This window comes from Gymnoscopelus braueri, assembly GCF_963280865.1.
Source record: "Gymnoscopelus braueri genome assembly, chromosome: 24".
In the NCBI taxonomy this organism is placed as follows: domain Eukaryota; kingdom Metazoa; phylum Chordata; class Actinopteri; order Myctophiformes; family Myctophidae; genus Gymnoscopelus; species Gymnoscopelus braueri.
In genome coordinates this window covers 37960562-37987906 of record NC_137626.1, presented here as the reverse complement: position 1 = coordinate 37987906, position 27345 = coordinate 37960562, and the positions used below count along the sequence as shown (strand labels likewise).

Genomic DNA, 27345 nt, shown 5'->3' with positions numbered 1-27345 from the left:
TTATTTTGCAGTATTATGTAATATCTTGTATCGTATACATTTGATCTTTGGCCTATTTATTATTTTTTATTCTGAACAGTGGTGGGAAAAAGTACTCACATGTTTTACATAAGTAAAAGTATCAATATTGCAAGTAACAAGTTACAAGTAAAAGTCCGGAATTCAAAATTTACTTGGGCAAAAGTACAAAAGTATTGGTATCAAAATGTACTTACAGTACCAAAAGTAGAAAGTACTCATTGTGCAGAATATCCCATTTCACAAGTTCAACATGTATAAAAAATCTTTTGAAAATAGCAGATCTACAAGCTCACAACGCGCCACATCGCAACGTGTTGTGTAGATCTGCTGTTGTTGTAGATCTGCTATTTTCAAATAGCCAAAGTTTAAATAGGGCTGAAGTGGTTAATGGTTAATGTATGTTTTGTAATAATAATTCAAATCTGCAAAGTAACTAGTAACTAAAGTTTTCACATCATAGTGGAATAGAAGTACAATATTTGCCTCTGAGATGTAGTGGAGTATAAGTAAAAGTATTGACAATTGGAAATACTCCAGTAAAGTTAAAGTACCTAAAACTTTTACTTAAGTACAGTACTTGAGTAAATGCAATTAGTTACTTTCCACCACTGCTATCTATGTTAGGTAAGATAAGGTGTGTATTTTTTTTTTACCATGTATCCTATATCATAACATAAACATGTCTGACATTTGTAACAATCCAAACCGTGTGAAAATCATACATGCATTAGGAGGCACGTCTCTCCCAACAAAATATTGACGGCCGCGATGACGCATCTCTTCAAAGAACAGCAGCAGCCAATGAGGTGTCTGCGTTAGTACTGTGGTCTCACAGCTGTGTCGGCGGTTAAGCAAGGGATAATTGCTCCGCGTCTGTGCATAATCAACGTGTCATGATATATTTTTCAATAATGACATAATGACCGGCTACCCGGCTATTATCCCTCTTATTACACGGCTACTTAATAAATTAATTAATAAATTGACCCAAAAGTAACAACAAAACAAGGTATTTCCTTGCTTACTGCAATGAAAGTATTCCATAAGGTAATCAGAAGAATCGCCCCAAAACAGACTCGCCCCCATTATTTTCGTGGACCAGCGGTGAATACCGCCGGATTTTCGCCGGGGCGACTGTGTTTTGGGGCGTGCGTTTTGGTATTCTTCCATCAGTATTGCTGGCCGTCCGCCCAGCGCAACACGGTCCCCTCGGAAAACAAGGAAGTGTTGATCAAATAGAATACATTTTGGGTTACTGCATCGTTTCTCACTTCAAATGTTTTCAAAAACATTCTTGAGAGCAATGTTTAGCTGTAAAGGACATGGTGTGTTTGTTTACATGGCTGTCATGTTGGATACAGCATAAAATCAAGCAGCGCAGGTTGATATGAGCAGGTGTTCTGAGTCTTTGATTAGCCAGCGGTCTGTTACTGAGCTCATCGGTCATTATTCCGAAATAACACACCGCTGAATTCAGTGATTGACCAATCAGAATCAAGCATTCAACCAAGCCGCGTAATAATACAATATAACATATTCTTTGAGACACACATACGGGTATTTCGGGGCGTGGCCGAATCCGCCATTCCTTCACCGGGTGAAACAACACAGCTTTCACCATTGGAATTGCATTACGGAACGCACACATTGTTACATTTTATGGATTTATTCCGTCATAGCGCAACATATGGTGGAGTATTGTAGTGCAGGTCATTGCAACAAGCACCGATCAAAAGTGCACCTCTATTGAGACATTTAGATCGTGTCAAAGGTCATGTCTCACCTAGACACAGGATCTGACACAATTTTTTACCTGATGGTCAAGATTCAATTTATCCCCTGAGCAAGCAGACGGGCTCTATTAGCTCAATGGTAAAAAATGTCAGCACTTAAGCAGGAAACCGGCTACAAATCCGGGGTAGAAGAGGACAGTTAAAGGTAGGGTAAGTGATTTTCTTTGGTTAAAATAAGTGTTAAATAGCTCTATATTCTGATAGTACTCTATAGAGTGTTTGTTCAGTAAAAGGAGTCTCCTTGTCTCTCCAGCTCTTTATAAAACAGAAAATGCATTTTCGTTTCAGTTTCAGTTTCATTTCCAATTTTATCCAATCAGGATAGAGAACTCAATCAGGATACAGATTAAACAAGTGATGACACTAAGAAATGAGCAGACAAAATTGGAACTGGAACACTATAAAAATTAAGCTTAAAAATTGGTACTTTCTCCTGATTGGCTGAGATTTTGACACCTACCGGAAAATTTATTTTCTGTTTATTAAAGAGCTGGAGATACAGGGAGACATCTGTTACTGAACAAACACTCTATAGCAATGATTACTATCAGAATATAGTGCTTTAACCTTTTAACAAAATACCTTTTGTTTTAACCAAAAAATATCACTTACCCTACCTTTAAATAGTGCTGCTTTAATTACAATTATTGCTAATTAATATTTACCATTTTAGTACATACCTGCATTCCATTGATGCAGGTACAATTTTACAGTCCATATTTACAACATAATGCAGTGATACTGTATATATGATGTGGTGCATATGGCCACTGGCAGGTTATAAATGTGTAGGTTTGTTTAAAAGTTTATTGTTTTATAGAACTAATCGTGTCACTGTAAGCTCAGAATGACACATACAGCTGTAAAAAATGTGAAACAGAACATTCCTGTGTTGTAAAGCAAGGACCCAGGAATTCTGTCCTGGCAAATAGCCTGCCTTATTAGTTGAATAAATATGTCATGTCCACAAAAAAACATGCAGTTTTAACATAATTCAGTGTCTCAGGTTTCAATTCAATTGTCCAATGTGTGGCTCTTGGCTGACTTAATTGAAGTCAGTATGGCCCCTGGTGTAGGGCAGTGGTGGAAAAAGTACTCAAACGTTTTACTTAAGTAAAAGTATCAATACTGCAATATAGAAATACTCACGTCCAGAATTCAACATTTACTTGGGTAAAAGTATTGGCATCAAAATGTACTTAAAGTACCAAAAGTAAAAGTACAAACATGTTTAAAAATTGCAGATCTACAGATTTTCAAATAGCCTATGTATAAAATAGGGCTGAAGTGGTTAATGTGTGTTTTATAATATCATAATTTATATCTGAAAAGTAACTAGTAACTAAAGTTTTCAAATAATTGTAGTGGAATAAAAGTACAATATTTGCCTCTGAGATGTAGTGGAGTAGAGTAAAAGTATTGGAAATTGGAAATACTCAAGTAAAGTACAAATACCTCAAAATTGTACTTAAATACAGTACTTAAGTAAATATACTTAGTTACTTTCCACCACTGATTTCGATGCTATATTGTTTAGACTGATGCTAGGTTCTTGGTTTACCTGGGATCCTATTTTACTGAGGCACTACATTGTCTCTCTGCATTCTATGTGTGTGATTACCTTTTGCTTATTGCAAGTCACTCTGGATAAGAGCGTCTGCTAAATGCCAAAATGTTCTCTGTAATTGTATGTAACAATAAAGAACATTGAACCTTATAGAGAGTATTTTGTGTTGCCTGCCGTTTATGCCTGCGCTCTGAAGCAATAAACCTGGGTTTCCTCTCTGAAAATTGCTTACATCATCCTGTGTTTGGGTCCTGCTTGTAAACCCAGTGTGGTAATCTATCTACTTACCTACCTACCTACTGTATCTAGTATCATACAATATAGCCTACAGTATACATACAACGGCAGTCAGTGTACACTATCAACAAAAAGTCACATTTGGAGCTATCCCCATGCAACATGGCGAATGGCGCACACGTAATTGTCTCTGTCCCCTTTATATTTGGGGTTCATTCAGCCTGCGATCAAGAACCACTCATTCAACATAATTATGACCTCGATGGCAAACACTCACCATTCAAAAATATGGCCGTGGGCACGGCTATCAGAACGACCACCACGGTGAACCCGAGCACCCCGAGGATCACCTTGGACCACTCCACCTGGTGGAGTCAAATAACCAACGTTAAGACATTGTTGCACGGTCGCATGAGAGCAAGAGCATGTGGAATGATCAGTGGTGGAAAACGTTGGCATCAAAATACACTTAAAGTACCAAAAGTAAAAGTTTGAAAATATCAGATCTACAAGCTCACAACGCGTCGCAATGCTTCGCGTTGTGAGCTTGTAGATCGGCTATTTTCAAATAGCCTAGGGCTAAAGTGGTTAATGTGTGTTTTATAACATAATAATTTATATCTACAAAGTAACTAAAGTTTTCAAATAATTGTAGTGGAGTAAAAGTAAAATGTAGAAGTAGAAGTAAAAGTATTGAAATTTGGAAATACTCCAGTAAAGTAAAAAAAAATCCTCAAAATTGTACTGAAGTACAGTACTTGAGTAAATGTACTTAGTTACTTTACACCACTGGTAATAATTTATCCCAACCCAACATTTCCTTCAATGTAGGCTCTGTGTCGGAGATATGAATTTAAATCAATATCATGATTATTTTGAAACAATTGCCTCGATTATTATTTTTTTTTAATAGTGAAAATAGCCTATCTACAAGTTCACATTGCCTTGCAACGCTTTCTGAGCTTGTATATCGGCTATTTTTGCTATTTTTTTACGCAACCAATGTACAACTAAGTATAATACCGGGTTATGTAGTTTTAATCAGAGTTATCGATCTAGAATTTAGACATTTTAGTGCTGAATCATTGATATATAAGAAAAACAAAACCTGCTTCTTGATTATTCGATTAAATGTACATTAGCAAGATTAAAGTGATAGTTCACCCCCAAAATGACCTTTTTTCTTTCGATTACACACCCCATGGAGACTTGAATTCATGGAGATTTTTTTGTTTTTGTGTCATTCTGAAGCCAATAATTTGATGACCGGCGGTGGCTCCGGTAGGAGACTCATAGTGTCAACTTTGAGTCTCCTACTGGAGACATTAGCATCTTTCCACCGGTCATCAAATCATTGGCTTAGGAACGCGACAAAAGCTAAAAAAAACTCCATGAATTCAAGGCTCCATGGGGTGTGTAAATGATAGAAATGTTTTTTTTGGGGTGAACTATCCCAATTAAGTCGGTAATTGGTTCTAAAACGTCGGTTTTGATATCTATTTTTGGTTCAATTGCCCCGGCCCTTAATTCAACGCATGAATAACGATTCTGAAATCAGCGGTATACGAACCATGGCTGTGCTCTGACGTGAAGCGCGTAGCGTGTATTCCGTTCACCTCACACCTCCGTGGAACAGGCTACAGGTACAGTAGTTGAGTTCCTATAGCGGCTTGTACTGTTAGCTTAGCGGTGCACGGTACTGTTTGTTATCTGGCCCCTCTGATGTTCTGTTAAACATTACATCAGGTTCCCGTTTCAAAGGTGGCACCATAAAAACCTGGAGGAGTAAAGTTCGTCTACGCTCTAAACAGCACTAGAAATGGTTCTTTGGCTCGTAATCAGAGGGGAACCTTTTTTTTGGTGCTATAAAGCACCCAAAAAATCTTAAAAGGCACTTTTATAGCACCTTTGTCAAATGGTGCTACATAGTGCCTGGGCCTCAAAACTGGGGTCTGGGGACCCCCAGGGGTCCTTGAGGGGCTTTCTGCAGCGAAATGAGGAACAGTTTAACACTTAAAGGGATAGTTCATACCCAAAATGACTTGTTTTCTATCAATTAGTCACCCCATGGAGACTTGAATTCATGGATATTTTTTTGTTTTTATCGCATTCCTAAGCCAATAATTTGATGACTGGCAGCGGTTCCGGTAGGAGACACAAAGAGTCTCCTTTGTATCTCCTACCGGAACCGCTGCCTACCGGTCTGCTGGTCATCAAATTATTGGCTTAGGAATGTGACAAAAACTAAAAAATATCCATGAATTCAAATTTGGGTGAACTATCCCTTTAATCCCTATTTTATGTTTTGGCTGTTCAAAAATAGCCAATCTACAAGTTCACAACACGCTGCAATGCTATGTGTTGTGAGCTTGTGCTTCTCCTTGGGGGGGTTCCTGGCACAAAATATTTCCAAATGGGGGGAGGGGGGTCCACGACCAAATATACATCAATTTGGGAACACATGCTATATAGAACCATGCCTAAACTAAGTTGAAGAGCCAGCAGATAACGTCTATGGAACCATACAGGGGCTGAACAGATTATTTGTAGGTGCTACAGTACTATAGAGCATAGCAGTGGTGGAAAAAGTACTCAAATGTTTTACTTAAGAAAAAGTATCGATACTGTAATGTAGAAATACTCTGTTACAAATAAAAGTCCGGAATTCAAAATGTATACTTGAGTAAAAGAATAAAAGTGCATTGTGAGCTTGTAGATCAGCTATTTTCAAATGGTCGAAATGTATATAGGGCTGAAGTGATTACTGTATGTTTTGTAATAATAATCCAAATCCAAACCAAAGTCAAGTAACTAACGTTTTCAAATAATTAAAAATATTTGCCTCTGAGATGTGGTGGAGTAAGAGTATTGGAAATTGGAAATACTCAAGTAAAGTACAAATACCTCAAAATTGTACTTAAGTACAGCACTTGAATACATTTACTTAGTTACTTTCCACCATTGCAGCATATAGCACCTCAGCCCCAAGGACTACTGAACCAATATGTTTCCGTTTGAGTGTGTTTTTGTGTGTGTTTTGCGGAAGGATGTTTCTGCGGTCTGTGGTCCAGTTGTTCGCAAACTTTCAAGGTTTCTCAAATTAATATTTATTTGGCCTCGGACCCCCATCTGAAAATGTTCTTTGCAAAACCACTGCTGTAGTCATTCAACTATTTAAACTCAGTCTAAGCTCGTTCAGTAGGTCGATGATGCTCGTTAATGGACCACATATAGTTGGAACAAACTTCCAACTCCGAATACCTTTAAATCCAGGCTAGAAACTTAGGTTTGAGCCTGTGTTTCCACATGCTATGTTGAGTATATTTAGGGTTTACATTTAATTTAGTTACAATTAAGCAATCACGGTTAGGTTTTGGCTATTTGTAATTATGTCTATTCTCTATAGGTTTCCGTTCTACTCACAGTTTGTGATCTCTATTACAAATGGCTAAAATATATTACTATATCATATATATTATTAGTATATCATTTTATGAAAGCCTGAGTTTACGTTAAAATGACCACACGTTTGAAAATTAAATATCCCTTTAAGTCTCTGTATCCATTGTCTCTGTCTTTTTGTCCAGAGGGGATTCTGCTGAATACCTGAGACTTCTATTGATTGAAGTGCTGGACAATAGACACACACGGGCTGACACGGGCGCCTACAAATTCACGCCCACTTTTGAGACAGCGCCGCTACTTGAGGTCCGTTAGAACGATGAACTGCAGCTCTCAATACAATCTCTATGAGAGGCATTGTAAAATACCATAATTTCATTGGTTAACTACTGAGGCTGTAGCGATTTTTTTTGTGTTCTAATAAACTGCATTTGTTTAATTTATCCTTTTTAATGTCCCATATCTGTCATCTCGATATACTACCCACAATATACTATAATATACTCCATCAGTGTGTCAAAAGTTCTAGCATTTGATATCTAAAGTTTAAGTGGTCGCATGGTATATACATCACGGAAGCATCCCTTGAGGTTTTCAATACCCCGAAAACCGGCGAAAGTGGCAGTTTTCAATATGTTTTGGTCATTATCTCTGGAACAGAAGGTCCAATCTGCTCAATTCAAAGCTTGTTGGATGCGTGACTTTGAGGACATTAAGCACGCAAGGACACATTTTCGGGTTGTTTGGGTTTTTTAGGGGAGGCGAGATCTTAGTTGGGCAGGCGACCGCCTGTCCTGCCTCTACAGTGGGTAAGCCACTGGTCGGCGCTCGTAAAGACAGTGATGTCACTGAAATGCGACAACTTGTCTGTCTGCCGTCTACCCTCTGCTGTGTTAACTTAACATTATGGCTAATCCATTAAAGTAGCAAATTAAATGTGAAACAACTATTAAGAAAACAAGAAGATATGTTGACAAAGACACTCCATACATTTGGAAACATATTTTTATTTAAATCAATATCGTCTCCAGTTAATGTAGGAATATTTTAAAAGTAGGCTAACTCTCATAACCTCTCATAGGGAATGCATTGGCAGCTGCAGTTCATAGTTCTCACGGACCTCGAGTAGCGGCGCTGTCTCAAAAGTGGGCATGACATTTGTAGTTCCCTTGTGTGTCTATCCAGGTGTTTCTTTCCCATTGTTCAAATTGTAACTACTAGTGATGTGCGGGCCGACCCATAGCCCGCAGGTCCCGCCTGCGGGTTATGGGTCGCAGGCGACCCATAGCCATAGCTGACCTACGCATCACTAGTACCTATTTCCATTGCTTCACTCTCATTACTTTCCAGCACTGCTGCTGCAGTGTTGAATACATAGTTTTTAGAGGGATATCCTTCTCTTTGTGTGCATTTTATTATGATATTCTTGTTGTTAGCTATAATTCCCTGAGTGCTCTTACCTGTTCTTCTGTGAGGTTGTTTAACTCTAGGATGTGTCTGGGGACTGCGGTGTCTTCTTCCTGGATGATTTTCCTCATGTCCTCTGCTACTTCCTCCATTGGCGGTTCCCAGCTTTATGCCGGTCGGAACAGAGGTCGTTAATTCTCCCCAAAATAGGCTGCCAATGTTATTCTCCAGTGGTATTCCCGTTTGTGTCTATTCTATTTGTGTTATTCTGTTGTTTATAGATGTCCACGGCTGGGATAAACAATACAGTCCTTTCTCCAGGAGACTCAGCTGGGTTGGAAGTGGTTTGACAGGTTAATTGAGTTAACCTGTCAAACCAAATTTTTTTCACTATTATTTCCTGTTAGCATCAGTGGTGGAAAAAGTACTAAAATGTTTTACTTGAGTAAAAGTATCAATACTGCAATGTAGAAATACTGTTAATGTTAGTAAAAGTCCAGAATTCAAAATTTACTTGAGTAAAAGTACAAAAGTATTGCTATCAGAATGTACTTAAAGTACCAAAAGTAAAAGTACTCATTGTGCAGAATGTCATTTCACAAGTTTTCAAATGTATACAAATATTTTGAAAATAGACAATGCGTCGCGATGCGACGCATTGTGAGCTTGTAGATCGGCTATTGGCAAAAGATTTGTATCGGAGTTGGAATAAACTTCCAACTCCGAATAGCTTTAAATCCAGGCTAGAATTTGTCCTTTTACACACACACACACACACAGCCTACATGCAATTTGCACACACACACACACACACACACACACACACACACACACACACACACACACACACACACACACACACACACACACACACACACACACACACACACACACACACACAGGAGCTGTTTTGGTGGTGGATCTCTCCTGTCTTTGTTGCCTCAGGCTCTTGGTTTCCGCGGCACAGTGGAGGTCCTTTTCCAGGTGTGCCGTGCCTTCATGGACCATCCTGCTCCACAAGTCTCTCTGGGGGACAGCCTCCTCCCAGTTGGTGAGGTTGAAGCGGCATTTCCTCAGGTGGGTTTTGATGTTATTTTTATACCGCTTCTTCTGACCCCCTTGGGTACGTTGTCCTTCCTTCAGTTGTCCATACAACATTTGTTTCGGAAGGCGACTGTTTGGCATGCGTATGACATGGCCGGTCCATCGCAGCTGGTGCCGAATGATGGGTGTGGTGATGCTGAGGATGTTGGCTTCCTTCAAAACACTGACGTTGGTTCGCCTATCTTCCCAGCTGATCCTGAGGATTTGAAGACATACCAAAAAAAAAACACATCAATATTAGGGCAAATAGAAGATGCACAAGCTCAGATCTGCTCAGATCAGCGCTTGTAGATCTGCTATTTTCACTATATTTAAAAAAGGGCTTAGGTGGTTAATTCATTATGTAGCCTACTTTATCCCTTCCTAGAAATGTAGTGGAGCCAAAAGTACAAGATTTGTTCTCGAAATGTAGTGAAAGTATCAAAAATCTCACCCTGTGTGAAGTGGGCGGTGTCTTGCTAGCTAATCACAATACTGAATGGAGTCAACCAATCATGTACAAAAGATAAATACATTTATTGAAACACTCTTTATGATGGACGAAACCATAACTTTAAAAAAACCAATTTATGGTTTTTTTAAAGTTATGGTTTCTTATATAGGGCTATGCACATGTGTCATGTGACACTGGCCAATCACAGTCCTGAATAGATTGTGATTGGCCAGGACAGCGCAGGATAATTGTACAAATTGCCAAACCTCACTTATAGGGGCGGTTTCACTGCCCAAGATAATTGTACAAGTTTCCAAACCTCACTTATAGGGGCGGTTTCACCGCCCAAAAATACAAATACACTGGTAAAGTACAGATACTCAAAGAATACTTAAGTAGCACTTGAGTAAATGTACTTAGTTACTGTCCACTGATCTTACCTGATGCAACAGAGCCATGTGAATGGACATTGAAGTGTAGAGGGTGTTTTGCCTCCTGTAGCCAGCAGGAGTCAGTGTTGCTCTTCAAGTAACTTTGAGCAGAAGGGAAAAGGCCACTACAGCTTCTGTGGTCCATGAACACAGGACAGAGTTTATGAATGTGTATACTATATGTTTTATTGAATACATCTGTCCATGTACAATACATAAGCAGTGGATGATCTATCTCTCTATCTATTAACCAGTAGTGTAAAGTAACTAAGTACATTTACTCAAGTACTGTACTTTGAGGTACTTTTACTTTAAGTATTTCCAATTGTCTATACTTTTACTTCTACTCCACTACATCTCATAGGCAAAAATATTGTACTTTTACTCCACTACAATTATTTGAACTAGTTACTTTGCAGATATCAATTATTACATTATAAAACATGCATGAATCACTTTAGCCCTATTTTATACCTAGGCTATTTCAAAATAGCAGATCTACAAGCTCACAACACGTCGCATGGCGACACGTTGAGAGCTTGTAGATCTGCTATTTTCAATTTTAGTACTTTTACTTTTGGTACTTTAATATAATAGTATATTTTGATACCAATACTTTTGTACTTTTGCTCAAGTAAATTTTTTATTCCGGAATATTACTTGTATCGGAGTACTTCTACATTACATATGTCGATACTTTTACTTAAGTAAAACATTTGAGTAGTTTTTCCCACCACTGTCTGTCTGTCTGTCTGTCTGTCTATCCATCTACCTTTACATACCCTCTCTCTCTCTCTCTCTCTCTCTCTCTCTCTCTCTCTCTCTCTCTCTCTCTCTCTCTCTCTCTCTCTCTCTCTCTCTCCACATGTGTGAGTGAGTGTGTGTGTCTGTATCTGTGTCTGTGTGTGTCTGTGTGTGTGTGTGTGTGTGTGTGTGTGTGAGAGTGTTTGTGTGTGTGTGTGTGTGTGTGTGTGTGCGCGTGCACGCGCGTGCATGTGTGTAGCGTGCAGAAATTGGGTCATGCATTGAAACATTTATCTATATATCCGTGCAGTCCCATATAGCTGCAACAGGTGTACAGACACATCCAGGCCATAGAATGAGATGAGCCAGCAGAGTGTGTGATGTACCCTGGTCACAGTGTGGACAGATATACAGCACATACCACACTGTATGTACTGTATATGTAATAATAACAATAATAATGGTGTGTATCCTGCAGAGAGCTTTACAGGCTGACGACTGGGGAAAATCCTGTTTTTCTTACCTTCCACAGGCTGGGCTTTTTTTTCTGCTGCGCTGCGGATTTATCTGACTGCTGAAAGATATAGGCTCTGCACACATCATGGACAGGAAAGGGTAGTGTGTGTGTGTGTGTGTGTGTGTGTGTGTGTGTGTGTGTGTGTGTGTGTGTGTGTGTGTGTGTGTGTGTGTGTGTGTGTGTGTGTGTGTGTGTGTGTGTGTACGAGTGTGTGTGTGTGTGCGCAGTGGTGGAAAAAGTACTCTATACTTTTTTACTTAATTAAAAGTATCAATAATGCAATGTTGAAACACTGTGTTACAAGTAAAAGTCCGGAATAAAACATTTACTTGAGTAAAATTACAAGAGTATTGGTATCAAAATGTTCAAAATAGCAGATGTACAAGCTTGCAGCGCGACACTTGTAGATCTGCTATTTTTGAATCACCAATTACAGCCGATATACAAACTCTTGACGTGTCGCTTGTGTGACACGTTGTGCACTTGTAGATCAGTTATTTTCGGTGTGTCACAATACTGCAATATAGAAATACAAGTAAAAGTCCGGAATAAAAAATGTATTTGAGTAAAAGTACAAAAGTATTGGCATCAAAATATAGGCCTACTTATACAAAAGTAAAATTACTAAAATGTTTGAAAATAGCATATCTACAAGCTCTCAACGCATTGCATCTCCACGCGATGTGAGCTTATAGATCTGCTATTTTCAAATAGCCTATGTATAAAATAGGTCTAAAGTGGTTAATGTATGTTTTATAATATAATAATGTATATCTGCAAAGTAACTAAAGTTTTCAAATAATTGTAGTGGAGTAGAAGTAGGCTACAATATTTGCCTCTGAGATGTAGTGGAGTGGTGATACTGTAGCGATAGAGATGAGTAAATGTACTTAGTTACTTTACACCAATGACACACACACTCCCCTCCCCTGGGATGTGGAATGCGGGCGGGAGGACAGATTTGAGAGAAAAACAGGAATTTGTCCCTCTGTGTGGCAAAAGGCAACCCCCCCCCCCCCCCTTAAACACAGGTTGCTGACAGCTTCCTCCATGCACGGCGCTAAGGGACCCCGCCGGGAGCGCTTATCCCACCTTTTTTTTTTGGCGTCGCGGAGATAAGCACACAGCAGGATTTATTTATTCAGGTTGATAGCTCCCGAGTTCCCCCCCCCCCCCCGCACGTATATACTTTGAATGATAAAAAAGAATGGTTTGTTTACGCGGAGCCACGTTTTTTTTAGCGCGTCAGTCAGGATTAGAAGGTCACGGTCGACGGGACAAATGCGGGGCGAGCTAAACACACTGAAAGTGAGAGGTGTTAACGCATTAAATCCGGGAACGCACGCGCATATTTTTTATTTCTTTGGGCTATTAAAATTATTATCGTGAAAGTTTGCGCAAATCTTTGAATATAAATATTTTTGAAGAGAACATTTGTAACTCACATTTTTTATTCTTGGGGGGGGGGGGTCCCTGGAACAAAATATTTTGAGATGGAGGTCCGCGGCAAAATACATATCATTTTGGGTGGTCCTTGACATACAAATAATTTCAGAACCACTATAGCAACATACGCTTTTTCCAAAAACTGTTAGGATTTAGAAGACATTTTCTAGAATCCCCAGAAGCAAAGATTTGAAAAAAATCCCTTAAAAATATATTATATATTGAAAGATTTGCACACATTTTCACGATTTTTCAAAAATAGCAGATCTACAAGCTATGAGCTTGTAGATCTACTATTTTTCAATAGCCAAAGAAATCTAAACATGACAGATTCTTGCCCGGTCTAAATAGGTTAAAAGCCAATTTCTTACTTCTTTGCACGGCGGTGTCGAGCGAAGGATATAGCATACCTGCAAGCTCCACAGCGCTTTGCGTTCGCGACGCTTGTAGGTCTGCTATTTTCAGAGCGAGACGGAGCATAAATTAAGCGTTAGTTTGTAACTTTAAGCTTCTGGCGCGACTGCAAAGTAGGCAGAGGGAGAGATAATGGTTCGGAAAGTCTCATATCTCTCTCTGTCTTAGAGTTAAGTTCAATTCAAAGGGGCTTTGAACTGGCGAGGGAGACATGAGTCTACGCCGCCGAAGCAAGTGTGAAGTGAAAACAAACAAAGGAATAAGAAATTGCAGGTGAAGTTGAAGATATGGCCCTGCTAGAATAAAGAAATGTGTACACAGAGCTGTGTAAACGTTGCAACTTTGCAATAAAGTAGTAGCCACGGTATGCAACGCAAATAATTGTACTTTTGACAGAAAATATATAGTGTAAACAAGATAACATGAAATACTCTTTTCTCTCTCTCTCTCTCTCTCTCTCTCTCTCTCTCTCTCTCTCTCTCTCAAAAAGTATTGTGCTTTTGGGGACTGTATATTCAAATGTAAACAGAGATACGATTACGTAATATAGAAAAATATGCTCTCTTGGTCTCCTCTACAAAGACATGACAAACACACACTGAGACATGGAAAAGGGTACACATGCACCGTCACACACACACACACACACACACACTCAAAGACCCTTGCATGCAAATACAGACAGACGCGCACACACACACACACACACACACACACACACACACACACACACACACACACAGACACACACACACACACACACACACACACACACACACACACACACACACACACACACACACACACAAATACAGACAGACGCGCACACACACACACACACACACACACTATTCTGTCCTCACACTTGCGTGTCTGTGCAAAGGCTAGACAGATAGCGTACAAACTCCCAAGGCAATTTCTTTAGAAGAGTCTTTACTGTAGTTTTGCATTGGGTTCACATTGATTTTGTAAGACTGTAAAACATAAAAATAAACAAAGACATGGGTTTCAGAAAAGCATTCAAATCACAAACAAATACACTGTTATTATTTGCAACTGAAATACACATACACATAATATTCGAATTTACTTACAGACATATCTACTCCAAGACACACAAAGGTTGGAGAGCTGTGGAGAACACACTGCTGCATGCATGCTTCTCAAAAGACCATGTAGGAATGAACTACTTGCTTTGGACTGTACCATGTCAAGGAAATAATTAACACAAAGTAACCACAGGGTGGCGAAACTGGAATGTACCATTTAAGAGGGGTTGACATAACATAAAGCAACCACAGGGTGGCGTGTCACAATAACAATTAAAGAGGTCAGGGGACAGCACACTCCCTGCCTGGTATAATAACTTGTATACCACTAATACTCTGTCTACAATAAAGCATAGAATATTACTTTTCACCAGAAAAGAGAACAATCACTTCCGACACAGGCCTAAGGTATACTTTGGCAGTCCCTTGTTTAACAATTTTTACTTCAACCTTGCGAATTCTCTTGTCATTGCTGGGGATAGCCTTGACGATAAGCCCAACTGGCCACTCGTTGCGCTTCACCTGACAGTCTTTGAGAAGGACAACATCTCCTTCCTGAATGTTGGGTTTGTCATCCTTCCATTTCCTGCGTGTTTGGAGTGTTGACAGATACTCCTGCTTCCAGCGCTTCCAAAAAGTGTCTGCGAGACTCTGAACCTGCCTCCACTGACATTTGTAAAGGTCCTTCAGGTCAAAGTCTCCAGGCGGTGCTGATGTTGGGATAGCTTTCTGAGTCAGGAGCATCGCTGGTGTGAGAATTTCTGGCATGTCAGGATCAGTTGAAACAGAAACCAATGGCCTGGCATTCATGATGCCCATGACTTCAGCCATTAGTGTGGTAAGTACCTCATGTGATAAGCGAGTGTTTCCGTTTTTGAGCAGCATTGCATCAAGAATGCGTCTTGCTACTCCAATTAGTCTCTCCCACGCTCCTCCCATGTGGGATGAATGAGGTGCATTGAAAATCCATTTACAGCCCTGGTCCAGCAAATAGTTCTGTATTTCTGGATCATCTGAGTTGATTTTCAGTTCTCTGCAGGCTCCTATGAAATTTGTTCCTCTGTCAGACCGGAGCAGCCTGACAGGCCCACGGATGGACAGGAACCTCCTTAGTGCGTTAATAAAGCTGGAGGTTGACATGGATTCAAGGACCTCTAGATGAACTGCTCTAGTGCTCAAGCAGGTAAATATCACAGCCCACCTTTTGCTCTCTGCACTGTTTCCTCTTGTCCGGCGTGAAATGATGTTCCATGGCCCAAAGACATCTAGGCCTACATTAGTGAATGGGGGACTCACTGTTAGTCTGTCTGCAGGGAGGTCTGACATTTTTTGTTCCGCTAACCTCCCTCTCAGCTTTCTACAAGTAACACATCTGTGCAGGATGCTGCAAAGAAGCCTTTTGCACCCTACAATCCATAGCCCAGCTGTGCGCAAAGCGCCCTCAGTAAAGTGACGCCCTTGATGAGCCACCTTCTCATGATAGTGTCTAACTAAGAGAGTGGCTATGTGATGATTGGCTGGGATGATCAGAGGATGTGACTCTTCTTTTGTCAGGTCTGCATTTGACAAGCGGCCACCTACTCTAATCAGGCCTTTTTCATCAATAATAGGGTTCAGATTCTTGATAGGGCTTTGTTTTGAGATTTCTGTTCTCTTTGACATAGATATGAGTTCATCTTTAAAAGATTCTTGCTGCACACACCTGATTATGAACCTCTCAGCTTGAGAGAATTCTGAGGAACTGCACAGCTTCTTACTGTGATGCCAGCCTTTACAAGAGTCTGTGTGTGTGTTGCTGGAGAATGATTTGGCAATGTGGGTGAGAGTAGCCATACCTCTCACTAGTGACTTCCAGGTGGAGAACCTGTTAAATCTGTGTGACCCCAGCTGCTGTTCAGTGACCTTAGTACCAAGGGCTGTCACTTCAGGCCTGATCTCGTCATCACAATCTGGGCCAATGAGGTTGAAGGATTCTGTCTCTCTGTTTTCCTCTGCATCAGCCTGGTACAGGAATGCCGGGCCTGAGAACCAGTTAGTCTGCTGTAGAAGAGCTGCTGGGACTGGTCTCGTACCGTGGTCTGCTGGATTTTGACTTGTAGCTATATAATGCCACTGGTTAGGGTGAGTAGATTTTCGAATTCGTGTCACTCTATTTGAAACATATACATAGAATCTACGAGAGGCATTGTGAATGTAGCCAAGCACAATTTTGCTGTCAGTGTAGTACCTAACTGCATGAAGATCAATGTCCATCTCCTCAGTAATCATCTCTGCCAGCTCGACTGCTAAGACTGCTGCACACAGCTCTAAGCGTGGCACTGTGTGGGCAGGGCGTGGAGCTAGTTTTGATTTGCCCATGATGAAGCCTACATGACAGTGGCCATCACTGTCTATAACCCTAAGATAGGCTACAGCTGATATTGCTGTAGTAGAGGCATCAGAACATATGCATACCTCTCTGTGCTGAGTAGATGAGAGTGAGACTGGCACATAGGGTCTGGGGATATTGAGTTGCTCAAGATCAATCAGCTGGTCGGTCCATGCCTTCCACTGAGCTTTTCTATCTACTGGGAGTGGAGTATCCCAGTCTAACTGTTCTGAGGACAGCTCTCTGACTAAGGCCTTACCCTGCACAGTTATGGGGGATACAAATCCTAGGGGGTCGTAAATACTATTTACTGTGGATAAGATGCCTCTGCGTGTAAATGGCTTTACATCTCGGGACACTTTAAACGTGAAACTATCGGTTTGTAAGTTCCAACTCACCCCAAGACTCCGCTGCAGGGGCAGAGGGTCCACGCCTATCTCCAGGTCCTTTAGATCTTTCGCTCTGTCATCTTTGGGGAATGCTTCCATGACTGAGCTACTGTTGGATGCGAATTTGTGTAGCTTGAGATTGCTGGCTGCTAACATCTCTTTAGTCCTCTGCAAGAGGCTGATTGCTTCCGCTTCTGTAGGAACAGAAGCAAGTCCATCATCCACGTAAAAGTTTCTTGTGACATACTGTTTTGCGTCTGCTCCATGTTCAGCCTCACCCTGCTCAGCTGCACGTCTAAGTCCGTAAGTGGCTACAGCTGGGGAGGGACTGTTACCAAACACATGCACTTTCATTCTGTACTCCACTATTTCCTTGGTGATGTCATTATCTTTGTACCACAGGAATCTTAAATAGTTTCGGTGGTCTTCCCTTACTACGAAGCAATAAAACATTTGCTGAACATCAGCAGTGACTGCAACCTGCTCTTTGCGGAAACGTATAAGGACACCTAGGAGTGTATTGTTTAAATCGGGTCCACTGAGGAGTGTGTCATTCAGGGAGATGCCTTCATACTGAGCGCTTGAGTCAAATACTACTCTAATCTGCCCTGGTTTCTGTGGGTGATAGACACCGAAAATGGGCAGATACCAGCACTCTTCACCTGGTTTCAATGGTGGAGCTGGTTCTGCTTGGTCATTCTCAAACATTTTTTGCATGAAACTGACAAAATGTTCTCTCGTGTCAGGTTTTCTTTCTAGTGAACGTTGCAGAGTGGAGAGACGTTTTAATGCCTGCTTTCTGTTGTTCGGTAACTGACGACGAGGTGAGCGAAATGGCAATGGTGCCACCCAGTGGTTCGCATCATCCATGTACACTTCTCTGTCCATTATGTCCAGGAACATGCTATCCTCCACGGACAGAGCAGGTTTGTCGTCATCTGGAGTCCTAACAAACACACCATCTCCCAAGCTGTCTGTGCTAGGGGTTACAGTCTCTAGACAGCACTGAGGCGTTTTGTGCGGCTGTTGTGTGTCAGGAGTGAATCTCTCCTTCACTTGAATCCTGTTCCTGCAAGGACTGAGCAGAGATGTGCGTCCGTTGTGTAGCACATTTGTTTTGAAGATGCTCACATCTGATGGCTTGTGAGCTCCTCCCAAGCATACTTCTCCCACTATAACCCAACCCAAATCTAGCCGTTGTGCATAAGGCGTGTTGTGGGGCCCATTAAACTGCTCACGTACCTTGTGTACACTTAAAATATCTCTACCTAAGAGAAGGATGATTTGGGCTCTTGGGTCTAGTGCTGGGATCTGGTTTGCTACTTTTTTCAGATGGGGGAAATATTGGGCAATGTCAGGTGTTGGAATTTCTGATCTGTCTTCCGGCATCATGTCGCATTCAATTAGAGTGGGAAGTTTTACCTGTGTTTTCCCATCAATGGACTGGACAGTGAAATTGGATACTCTCCTCCCTGTTGTCTCCATAATGCCTGAGCATGTTCTCAGAGTGTAAGGGGCTGAGTCACCGCTAATGCCAAAAAGATCAAAGAATTCAGATTTCACTAATGACCGATTACTTTGGTCATCCAACACAGCATACATTTTCCTTGCTTTGTCAGGGTGACCGGAGGGAAAAACAGACACTAAACAGATTTTGGAGCATGATCTAGGTTTTGACGCTACTCCACATATCTCTGTGCACTTTGATGTGACCACAGCAGACGAGGCAGTCTCCTCTGACTCCCCGCCTTGATCTCTCACAGTTGTAAGTGCTATCCAGGGAGCTGGACCAGGATGCAGCGCTGAGGCGTGTCTATCACTGTTGCATTCTTTGCATTTGAGATTGACATTACAGTCTTTTGCAATGTGCTTAGTGGAAGCACAACATTTAAAGCAAATCCGCTTTTCTTTCAGATAAGCCTTCCGCTCGTCTATGTGCTTACGTCTGAAGTCCCGGCACTTGGACAGTGGATGTGGCTTGTTGTGGATTGGACACTGAGTGTCTGGTTCCTCAGTTTTCTTTTCAGGGCCTTTGGTCTGAGAGTCTGCTGTTGTAGCTGAGACTTCAGTCTTTTTAGCTGACACAGATGTTTTGGATACATTCCTTAATCCTGGCTTGTCTGTTTTTGTAGGGCTCTGGTGACTAGTTGTAGAGAACACAAAGCTAGGATCATTCCTAATCCTTGCTTGGTCGACAATGAATTTGGTAAAGAAGCTAAATGGTGGATAGGAGACTCTGTGGTCTTCCTTATACTTAAAGCCACAGGAGATCCATCTATCTTGCAACCGAAATGAAAGCTTGTCCATGATTGGATTTATTCCACGGGGTGTGTTAAGATATGATAACCCTGTCAAGTAACCACCTGACATAGCTGCGTCAATTTCCAATAGGATGTCGCCAAGTTCTCTTAACTTTATGTTGTCCCTGTCTGAGAGTCTAGGGAAGTCATCTAGTTTTTTCAGCAGGGCATTCTCTATCACCTCTGAGCACCCATAACTTTCCTCTAATCTCTTCCAAATCATCTTGACCCCAGCGCTTGGATTGTTAATATGCACTGACCTGAGTCTTTTGGCCAACTGAGATGACTCTGGGCCGAGCCATTTTGTGAGCAGATCTAGCTCCTCTCTGTCTGTTAAATTGAGGTCTCTCATAACACTTTGGAAGGAGAACTTCCACGCCCAGTAATTCTCAGGACAATCATCAAATGTCAGTAACCCAGAACTAACGACCTCTCTACGTATCATGTGTTTTGCTAGGTCATCTGTCTCTGGAGGATTGAAATGAGAGTCTCTGAAAGAGTAGTTTTGTGCTCTGTGCTTTTGAGCACTTTCCGGCACTGAATATGCTCCTTCCTCTTTTATGTACACTCTAGGCCTAGGGGCATTGTTTGTGTTGACATGAGAGGGGAGAATGTTTGTGTTATGAGAGCGAGGGGCATACTGTGAAACTGGGGTGGAACGTAGGGGCATATAGTCTGGTACTGCTTGCTGAGCATCAAGTGCTATAGACTGATTTTGATCATATTGTGTCATGTCTTGGGCCACTACGTGGTTCTGTACATACTCACTGGTTCTTTGCAATGGATCTTGAGTGGCCAATTCTGTTAAGTCTCTATTGGGCTCGCCTTCCAGTTCAACTGCAGCCTCGTAGACCTCTGCCTCTGCTGAAGCTGCAACTGCTGCTCTCTGTATATGCAAGACATGTAGGTTGGCTTCTACCTCTGCTATGCGTCGTGCCTTTTCAGCTTCCACCTCTGCTCTCCTACGAGTTGCCTCAGCTTCAAGATCTGCTTTCTCTCTCATCATGTTTGCCTCCCGTTCTGCGTAGGAGACCTCTGCCCGTGCTGCCTCTGCCTTTGCTCTGGCTTTGGTGGCTGCAGCACTGGCTGCTGATCTGATGGAGCGCCCTGAAGTCTTGCTGGAGTGCGCTGAAACCTTGCTGGAATGCACTGAAGCCTTGCTGGAATGCACTGAAGCCTTGCTGGAATGCACTGAAGCCTTGCTGGAATGCACTGAAGCCTTGCTGGAGTGCGTTGAGGCCTTGCTGGAGTGCTTTGAATCTTTGGAGCCAGAAGCTTGTGACCTGGTCACAAAACTCTCCTCCATATTCTCTGCAGTCTTCTCCATACTGGCTACTAGATTGATTGCAGCTTGGTATCTTCTGGTTAATTGAGCATGCAGAGTGTCAATCTGTAGACAGCTCCCATTTGTTTGATCGTTGAGTGGATGTCTTCTTACTATTCTGTCCTCACACTTGCGTGTCTGTGCAAAGGCTAGACAGATAGCGTACAAACTCCCAAGGCAATTTCTTTAGAAGAGTCTTTACTGTAGTTTTGCATTGGGTTCACATTGATTTTGTAAGACTGTAAAACATAAAAATAAACAAAGACATGGGTTTCAGAAAAGCATTCAAATCACAAACAAATACACTGTTATTATTTGCAACTGAAATACACATACACATAATATTCGAATTTACTTACAGACATATCTACTCCAAGACACACAAAGGTTGGAGAGCTGTGGAGAACACACTGCTGCATGCATGCTTCTCAAAAGACCATGTAGGAATGAACTACTTGCTTTGGACTGTACCATGTCAAGGAAATAATTAACACAAAGTAACCACAGGGTGGCGAAACTGGAATGTACCATTTAAGAGGGGTTGACATAACATAAAGCAACCACAGGGTGGCGTGTCACAATAACAATTAAAGAGGTCAGGGGACAGCACACACACCCCCCCCCGGGGGGATTCAAAACATAAAAACTAAGCACATTCGCCCCATCAAAGGACGAGGTTGAAAAAACATTCCCATATAACTCCACATCAAACATTTTACACATTTTGAATATTTCACCACCCATTGTCCACCACATCTAAAGGCACAGATCCAAACAGGCCTTTTGTTGTCCTATATTCTCCTGGTGGATAAAAAGGAAGGTGTCCGCTTGACGTTTCGCGATCCGATTGTTATTTCAGTCGTGGGGAAACAGAAAAAACATGCACATCTGTTCGGGAGTTAAGTCACAATATCCACGTTTAGGCTGCTAAACCCCGGTGGCCATTTATTCAGTGGTGGAAAGTAACTAAGTACATTTACTCAATTTTGGTACTTGAGTACAAGTTTGACGTATTTACTTTCTTGAGTATGTACATTTTCCAATACTTTATATGTCGTTCTCCACAACATCCCAAAGGCAAATATTTGACCTTTTACTCTACAAGACAGCTCGAGTTACTAGTTCCATTGCAGATTTACATCATTTTTATCAATTACTTTGGCTATTCAAAATAGCAGATCTAAAAACTCACAACACGTGGCATTGTGATGCATTGTGAGCTTGCAGATCAGATATTTTCGAAAGATTTTGAAAAATGTTGAAAAAAAAAGAAACCTTGTGAAATGGGACATTGTTGGCAATAGCTTTGTACTTTCACGCATATACAGGACTATTACTCCTATTATGGGAATATTTCTACAAATATGCGGACAGAAAATCAGAAGTGTATTTCTACATTGTACTGTTTACATAAGTAAAGAGTATTTCTTTCACCACTGCATTTATTTGTCTCGGCTCATCTGTTTCCCCCCCCCCACTTCATCCGACCTGTGGAGGCTCCGTAACCACGCTTGTTGGCACAGCTGAAGAAAGGGATTATGGGAATAATACCGGTGCGGGCCTCCCCAAGAAATATGTGACTGTGTTGCGCTTGTCTGTGATGTTTTGGCGCTCACATCCGAGCGCGGGGGGGGGGGGGGGGGGGGGGGCAGGTGGGTTGGGGGACTATGGGGGGGTCGGAGGGTATGGGGGGGTCTTCGGATAGGTTTCAAAAGCAACACGTTAGCGTGGTAGCGGGGGAAAGTTCAAGGTCACGTCAGGTTCAAGAAAACATAGGCTTACCCATTTCGCCGGCGGTCTTTTCTTTAACCACGTGAGCCCGAGCACTCATAAGCACTCGTAAGGCGAGGCGTTGTAAGCTTGTAGATTGACTATTATCAAACTTTTTGCCTCTTTCTTATAGGTAATATTTGGCCAATGTTCACCATTTCTTATACTACAGTTTGTTGATTACTTTTGACACAGTAATGGTATTTTTTATTTTATTTTATGTTTTAGAGGTATAAAAAATGTCTTAAAAGTCATTAAATTGTCACTTCAGAAATGGGCAGATACCCTGTATACACTTGTATGTTGGTCTGTTTAATGTTGAGTGAGAAAACAATGTTGCATTAAAGGAGAGATCCGGACATTTTAAGTGTTATCTTTGATGTGTCGCTAATCACTCACCATCATTGAAAGGGACGTTGAGTTATTCCAGAGAGTTCCCTGTCGTTCAGTCTGGCGACCCCCTCCGTTGGCATAATGGGAGCCCGTGTAAGAGTGAAAATCGTCTATTATAACCGATGCAAAGTTAGTTTTATCTCTACTACAGAACCTGGCGTCTGTGGAAGAAACAAGCAACCAGCGTCATCTCGTTCTGCACGAACGATAGCTCGTTCGCGACATTCAGTGCATGTTTGAGTATCATGAGACTCCACGACGAGCAGTAGTAGAGAAAAAACTAACTTTGCATCGGTTATAATAGACGATTTTCACTCTTACACGGGCTCCCATTATGCCAACGGAGGGGCTCGCCAGACTGAACGACAGGGAACTCTCTGGAATAACTCAATGTCCCTTTCAATGATGGTGAGTGATTAGCGACACATCAAAGATAAAACTTAAAATGTCCAGATCTCTCCTTTAAAGCAAATCCTCTGGGGACCCCCCAAAATCTTTTGGGGACCGCCCTGGGGCTCACAACCCACAGTTTGAGAACCACTGATATAAACCACGGTGACTCCGGTCAACTGAGTAGAGTATAGGGTCATTTCTTTCTCTTCAGCTCTAAAAGGTCACACAGCAATATACCAGAATTCATAATTAAAAGGTAGGGTAAATTATATTTTTTGGTCAAAACAAAAAGCTTTTGGTTAGGTTAAAACATTATATTCTGATAGTAATCATTGTAGAGTGTTTTTTCAGTCACAGGGGTCTCCATGTCTCTCCAGCTCTTCAATAAACAGAAAATACATTTTCAGGTGGCTTGCAAAATTTCAGCCAATAAGCTTCATTTTGCTCCATTAGTGTTCCAGTTCTAATTTGATGGGGCGGCAGTGGCTCAGGGGTAGAGTGGCCGGGTAGAGTGAACTGGAAAACCGCAAGGTTCCAAGTTCGATCCCGGGCTGGGGCGCTCCCCTAGAGTTAGTGTCGAAGTGTCCTTGAGCAAGACGCTGAACCCCTAATTGCTCCCGATGAGCAGGTTGGTGCCTTGCATGGTTTCCTCCGCCATCGGTGTATGAATGTGTGTGTGAATGGGTTAAATGCACCATTTACCATTTGATCTGCTCATTTTCTTTGGGTCATCACTTGAGTTCTCTATCCTGATTGGATAAAATTGGCATGCCGGCCCGAAAATGCATTTTCTGTTTAATAAAGAGATGGAGAGACATGGAGACTCCTGTTACTGAACAAACACTCTACAATCATTAATATTTACCCGAGTAGCATATCTGCAATATAGGTATACCTGAGGAAAACTGTGACTTTTTTTGGCTACGTTAAAAGTCGCAGGATCTCCCATAAGGGACAATAAAATGCAGGCCGGACGGTTCAGACAATCAAAAGAGCAATTACAATTCAAATTTCAAACACCTTTCAACTTCCCCGGCGAAGCTTTGAATTCATACCGACACAATAAACACCACCTGGAGCTACCATATGGTAGCACGCCTCCCCCACCGGAACAGATTTATAAAAACAAACCAACTCCCGGAAGATGCTAGACTGTCCGGACGAGAGCCTCCTCCAGGCCAAAACAAAGGATTTGTCCGCTCAGTAGGAGGTGTTGATGATGGAATCCTTTGAACGCCCCGCTGGAAAACAAACGTCACAATAGCATCCACTGGCCTCCTGGATGGGAGGACACCAGGGTTCATGGGCAGGATCTGAAGAAGTACTCCGATTTGCAACAATGTAGAAATCAGTGGTGTAAAGTAACTATACGTACATTTACTCAAGTATTGTACTTAAAGGGGTATACCACTCATTTTCAACATTGAACTATGTCTTTAATACACCTTAGAGCTGTTGTGTGGAAAATAAGAAAAAAGCCCCCCCCCCCCCCCCCCCCCTTCTATGTTGCCTAGAACTGGATAATTGATTGAGGTCATGTGATCAGTGACATACACAGGGTGTACTTTTGGCTGAGGGGGCGGAGCCAGGCAACATAGAAGGGGGGGGGACTTTTTTCTTATTTCCACACAACAGCTCGAAGGTGTATTAAAGACATAGTTCAACGTTGTAAATGAGTGGTCTTCCCCTTTAAGTACAATTTTGAGGTACTTTTACTTTAGTGGAGTATTTCCTGTGTTTGATACTTTTACTTCTACTCCACTGCATCTCAGAGGCAAATATTGTACTTTTACTTCTACTCCACTGCATCTCAGAGGCAAATATTGTACTTTTACTCCAATGCAATTGTTTGAAAACTTTAGTTACTAGTTACTTTGCAGATATAAATTATTACATTATAAAACGTACATTAACCACTTTAGCCCTATTTTATACATAGGCTATTTGAAAATAGCCGATCAACAAGCTCACAACACGTCGCATCGCGACACGTTGTGAGCTTGTAGATCTGCTACTGTAAATCTGATACTATCTGCAAAGTAACCCCCGGAACTACCGTAGTAACTAAGCTTTCACATAATGGCACTACGGTAAAAAGTACAATATATAGCAGATCTACAAGCTCATAGTGTGGCACTCGGTGCCGCACTATGAGCTTGTATATCTGCTATTTTTTTAATAGCCAAAGTATACAATATGGTTAAAGTGTTTAAAATGATCGTGACACTACAAATCTTGCTGGGGACCCCCTGGTACCCCTTCAAGGACCACTGGTGGTCCCCGGACCACTCGTTGAGAACCATTGCCCTACTTGATCATACTACAGCAAGTAGCAGATCTACAAGCTCGAAACGTGGCGCGAAGTGACGCGTTTCGAGCTTGCAGATATGCTACTTTTGATGTTTTTGAATTTGAATCCTGAAAAATAACAGTTTTGGACATATGAGGTTTCCACCCACCAGAGACGATATAATAAACACAATGGTTGACAGGGATGGAGGGAGGGATGTTTTGCAGAATAGTAAACAGGGGTAGTGGTTGGTTGTTAAGGTGTGTCTCTCTCTCTCTCTATACCACAGGTCAAGTCACCATCTTCCTCTGGGGGTCCCCGGCAGGACAGGGACCCCCAGTGTCTCTGTTACAACAGGAAGAAGGCCTGGAGGTCAACGCACAGACGGTGGGGCCGTGAGGCCCCAACGCTTCCTGCCCTGTCAGTCAGTCAGATGAACAGACAGACAGACGGCTGTCTCTCTCACCACTCACCACACTCTCACACAAAGACACACACACACACACACACACACACACACACACACACACACACACACACACACACACACACACACACACACACACACACACACACACACACACACACACACACACACAGGGGGGTATGGTTCAATAATCAATAAATGTTTTCCCCAAAAATGATTACATTTGAATATCTTTCATAATCAATTCAATCGATTTGTTTGATTAACTGTTGCCCACCCCCCCTCACCCACACACACACCCACACACACACACACACACACACACGCACACACGCACACGCCTGTCGCAAAGACCTAGTTGAGTCTTCTTGCCGCCAGAGAGTAACGTCAGCAGTTGAGGGTGTCCAAACCCCCCACCCCCCCATGCACAGTTTTCTTTATACCTTTTATTGCTCCTGTAGTGAGGATTTGTACTGTAGGCTATAATATGCCGTGATTATGAATTAAATACATAGGACCTCAATGGAAACAAGTCCACAGGGGTTATCCTTTTAGCATTGCTTGTGTAATTGTACTTGCCGTACAGTTTACAATTTGTTAATAAAGTATTCAATCAATAAACGCGTGCACACACACACACACACACACACACACACACACACACACACACACACACACACACACACACACACACACACACACACACACACACACACACACACACACACACACACACACACAATACAACAGTGACAAACAGACAGCAGTGTGTGGGGTGGGGGCCCAACAGGAAGTTGGAGTGGCAGTGGCACACAATCAGAGTGGGCAGACAGGGACGGGGGTTAGGGGTGGAGGGCTGAGGGTAGGGGGCGGGGGGGGGGGTGGGCAGACAGATCTATGCATCCTGCCCGACAACACCAGACCCTCATTCTATCATCGGGGCCCCCATAAAGCCCTCAGCGGAGACACTTCATATAGACTTCCTGCGGATGAAAGACACGGACCCCCCCAACCCCACCACGCCCCCAGCGATACGATAAAAAACACAAATAAAAGACGAGAGAGAGAGAGAGAGAGAGAGAGAGAGAGAGAGAGCGAGAGAGAGAGAGAGAGAGAGAGAGGAAGC

The 27345-nt window shown here is 42.0% G+C and overlaps 1 protein-coding gene across 1 annotated transcript in view; it reads right to left on the bottom strand.

Annotated features, from left to right (window-relative positions):
• Positions 1-8743, bottom strand: part of LOC308080378 (dipeptidyl peptidase 4-like) — a 43319-nt gene extending 34576 nt beyond the window's left edge. The window contains exons 1-2 of the mRNA XM_080422204.1: positions 8481-8743; positions 3896-3983 (exon numbers count right to left, since the gene is read on the bottom strand). Of these exons, the coding sequence (XP_080278330.1) occupies positions 3896-3983; positions 8481-8579 (187 nt within the window). The 5' untranslated portion in view covers positions 8580-8743. The remainder of the gene's footprint in view (positions 1-3895; positions 3984-8480) is intronic.
• Between the last annotated feature and the right edge of the window lie 18602 nt (positions 8744-27345).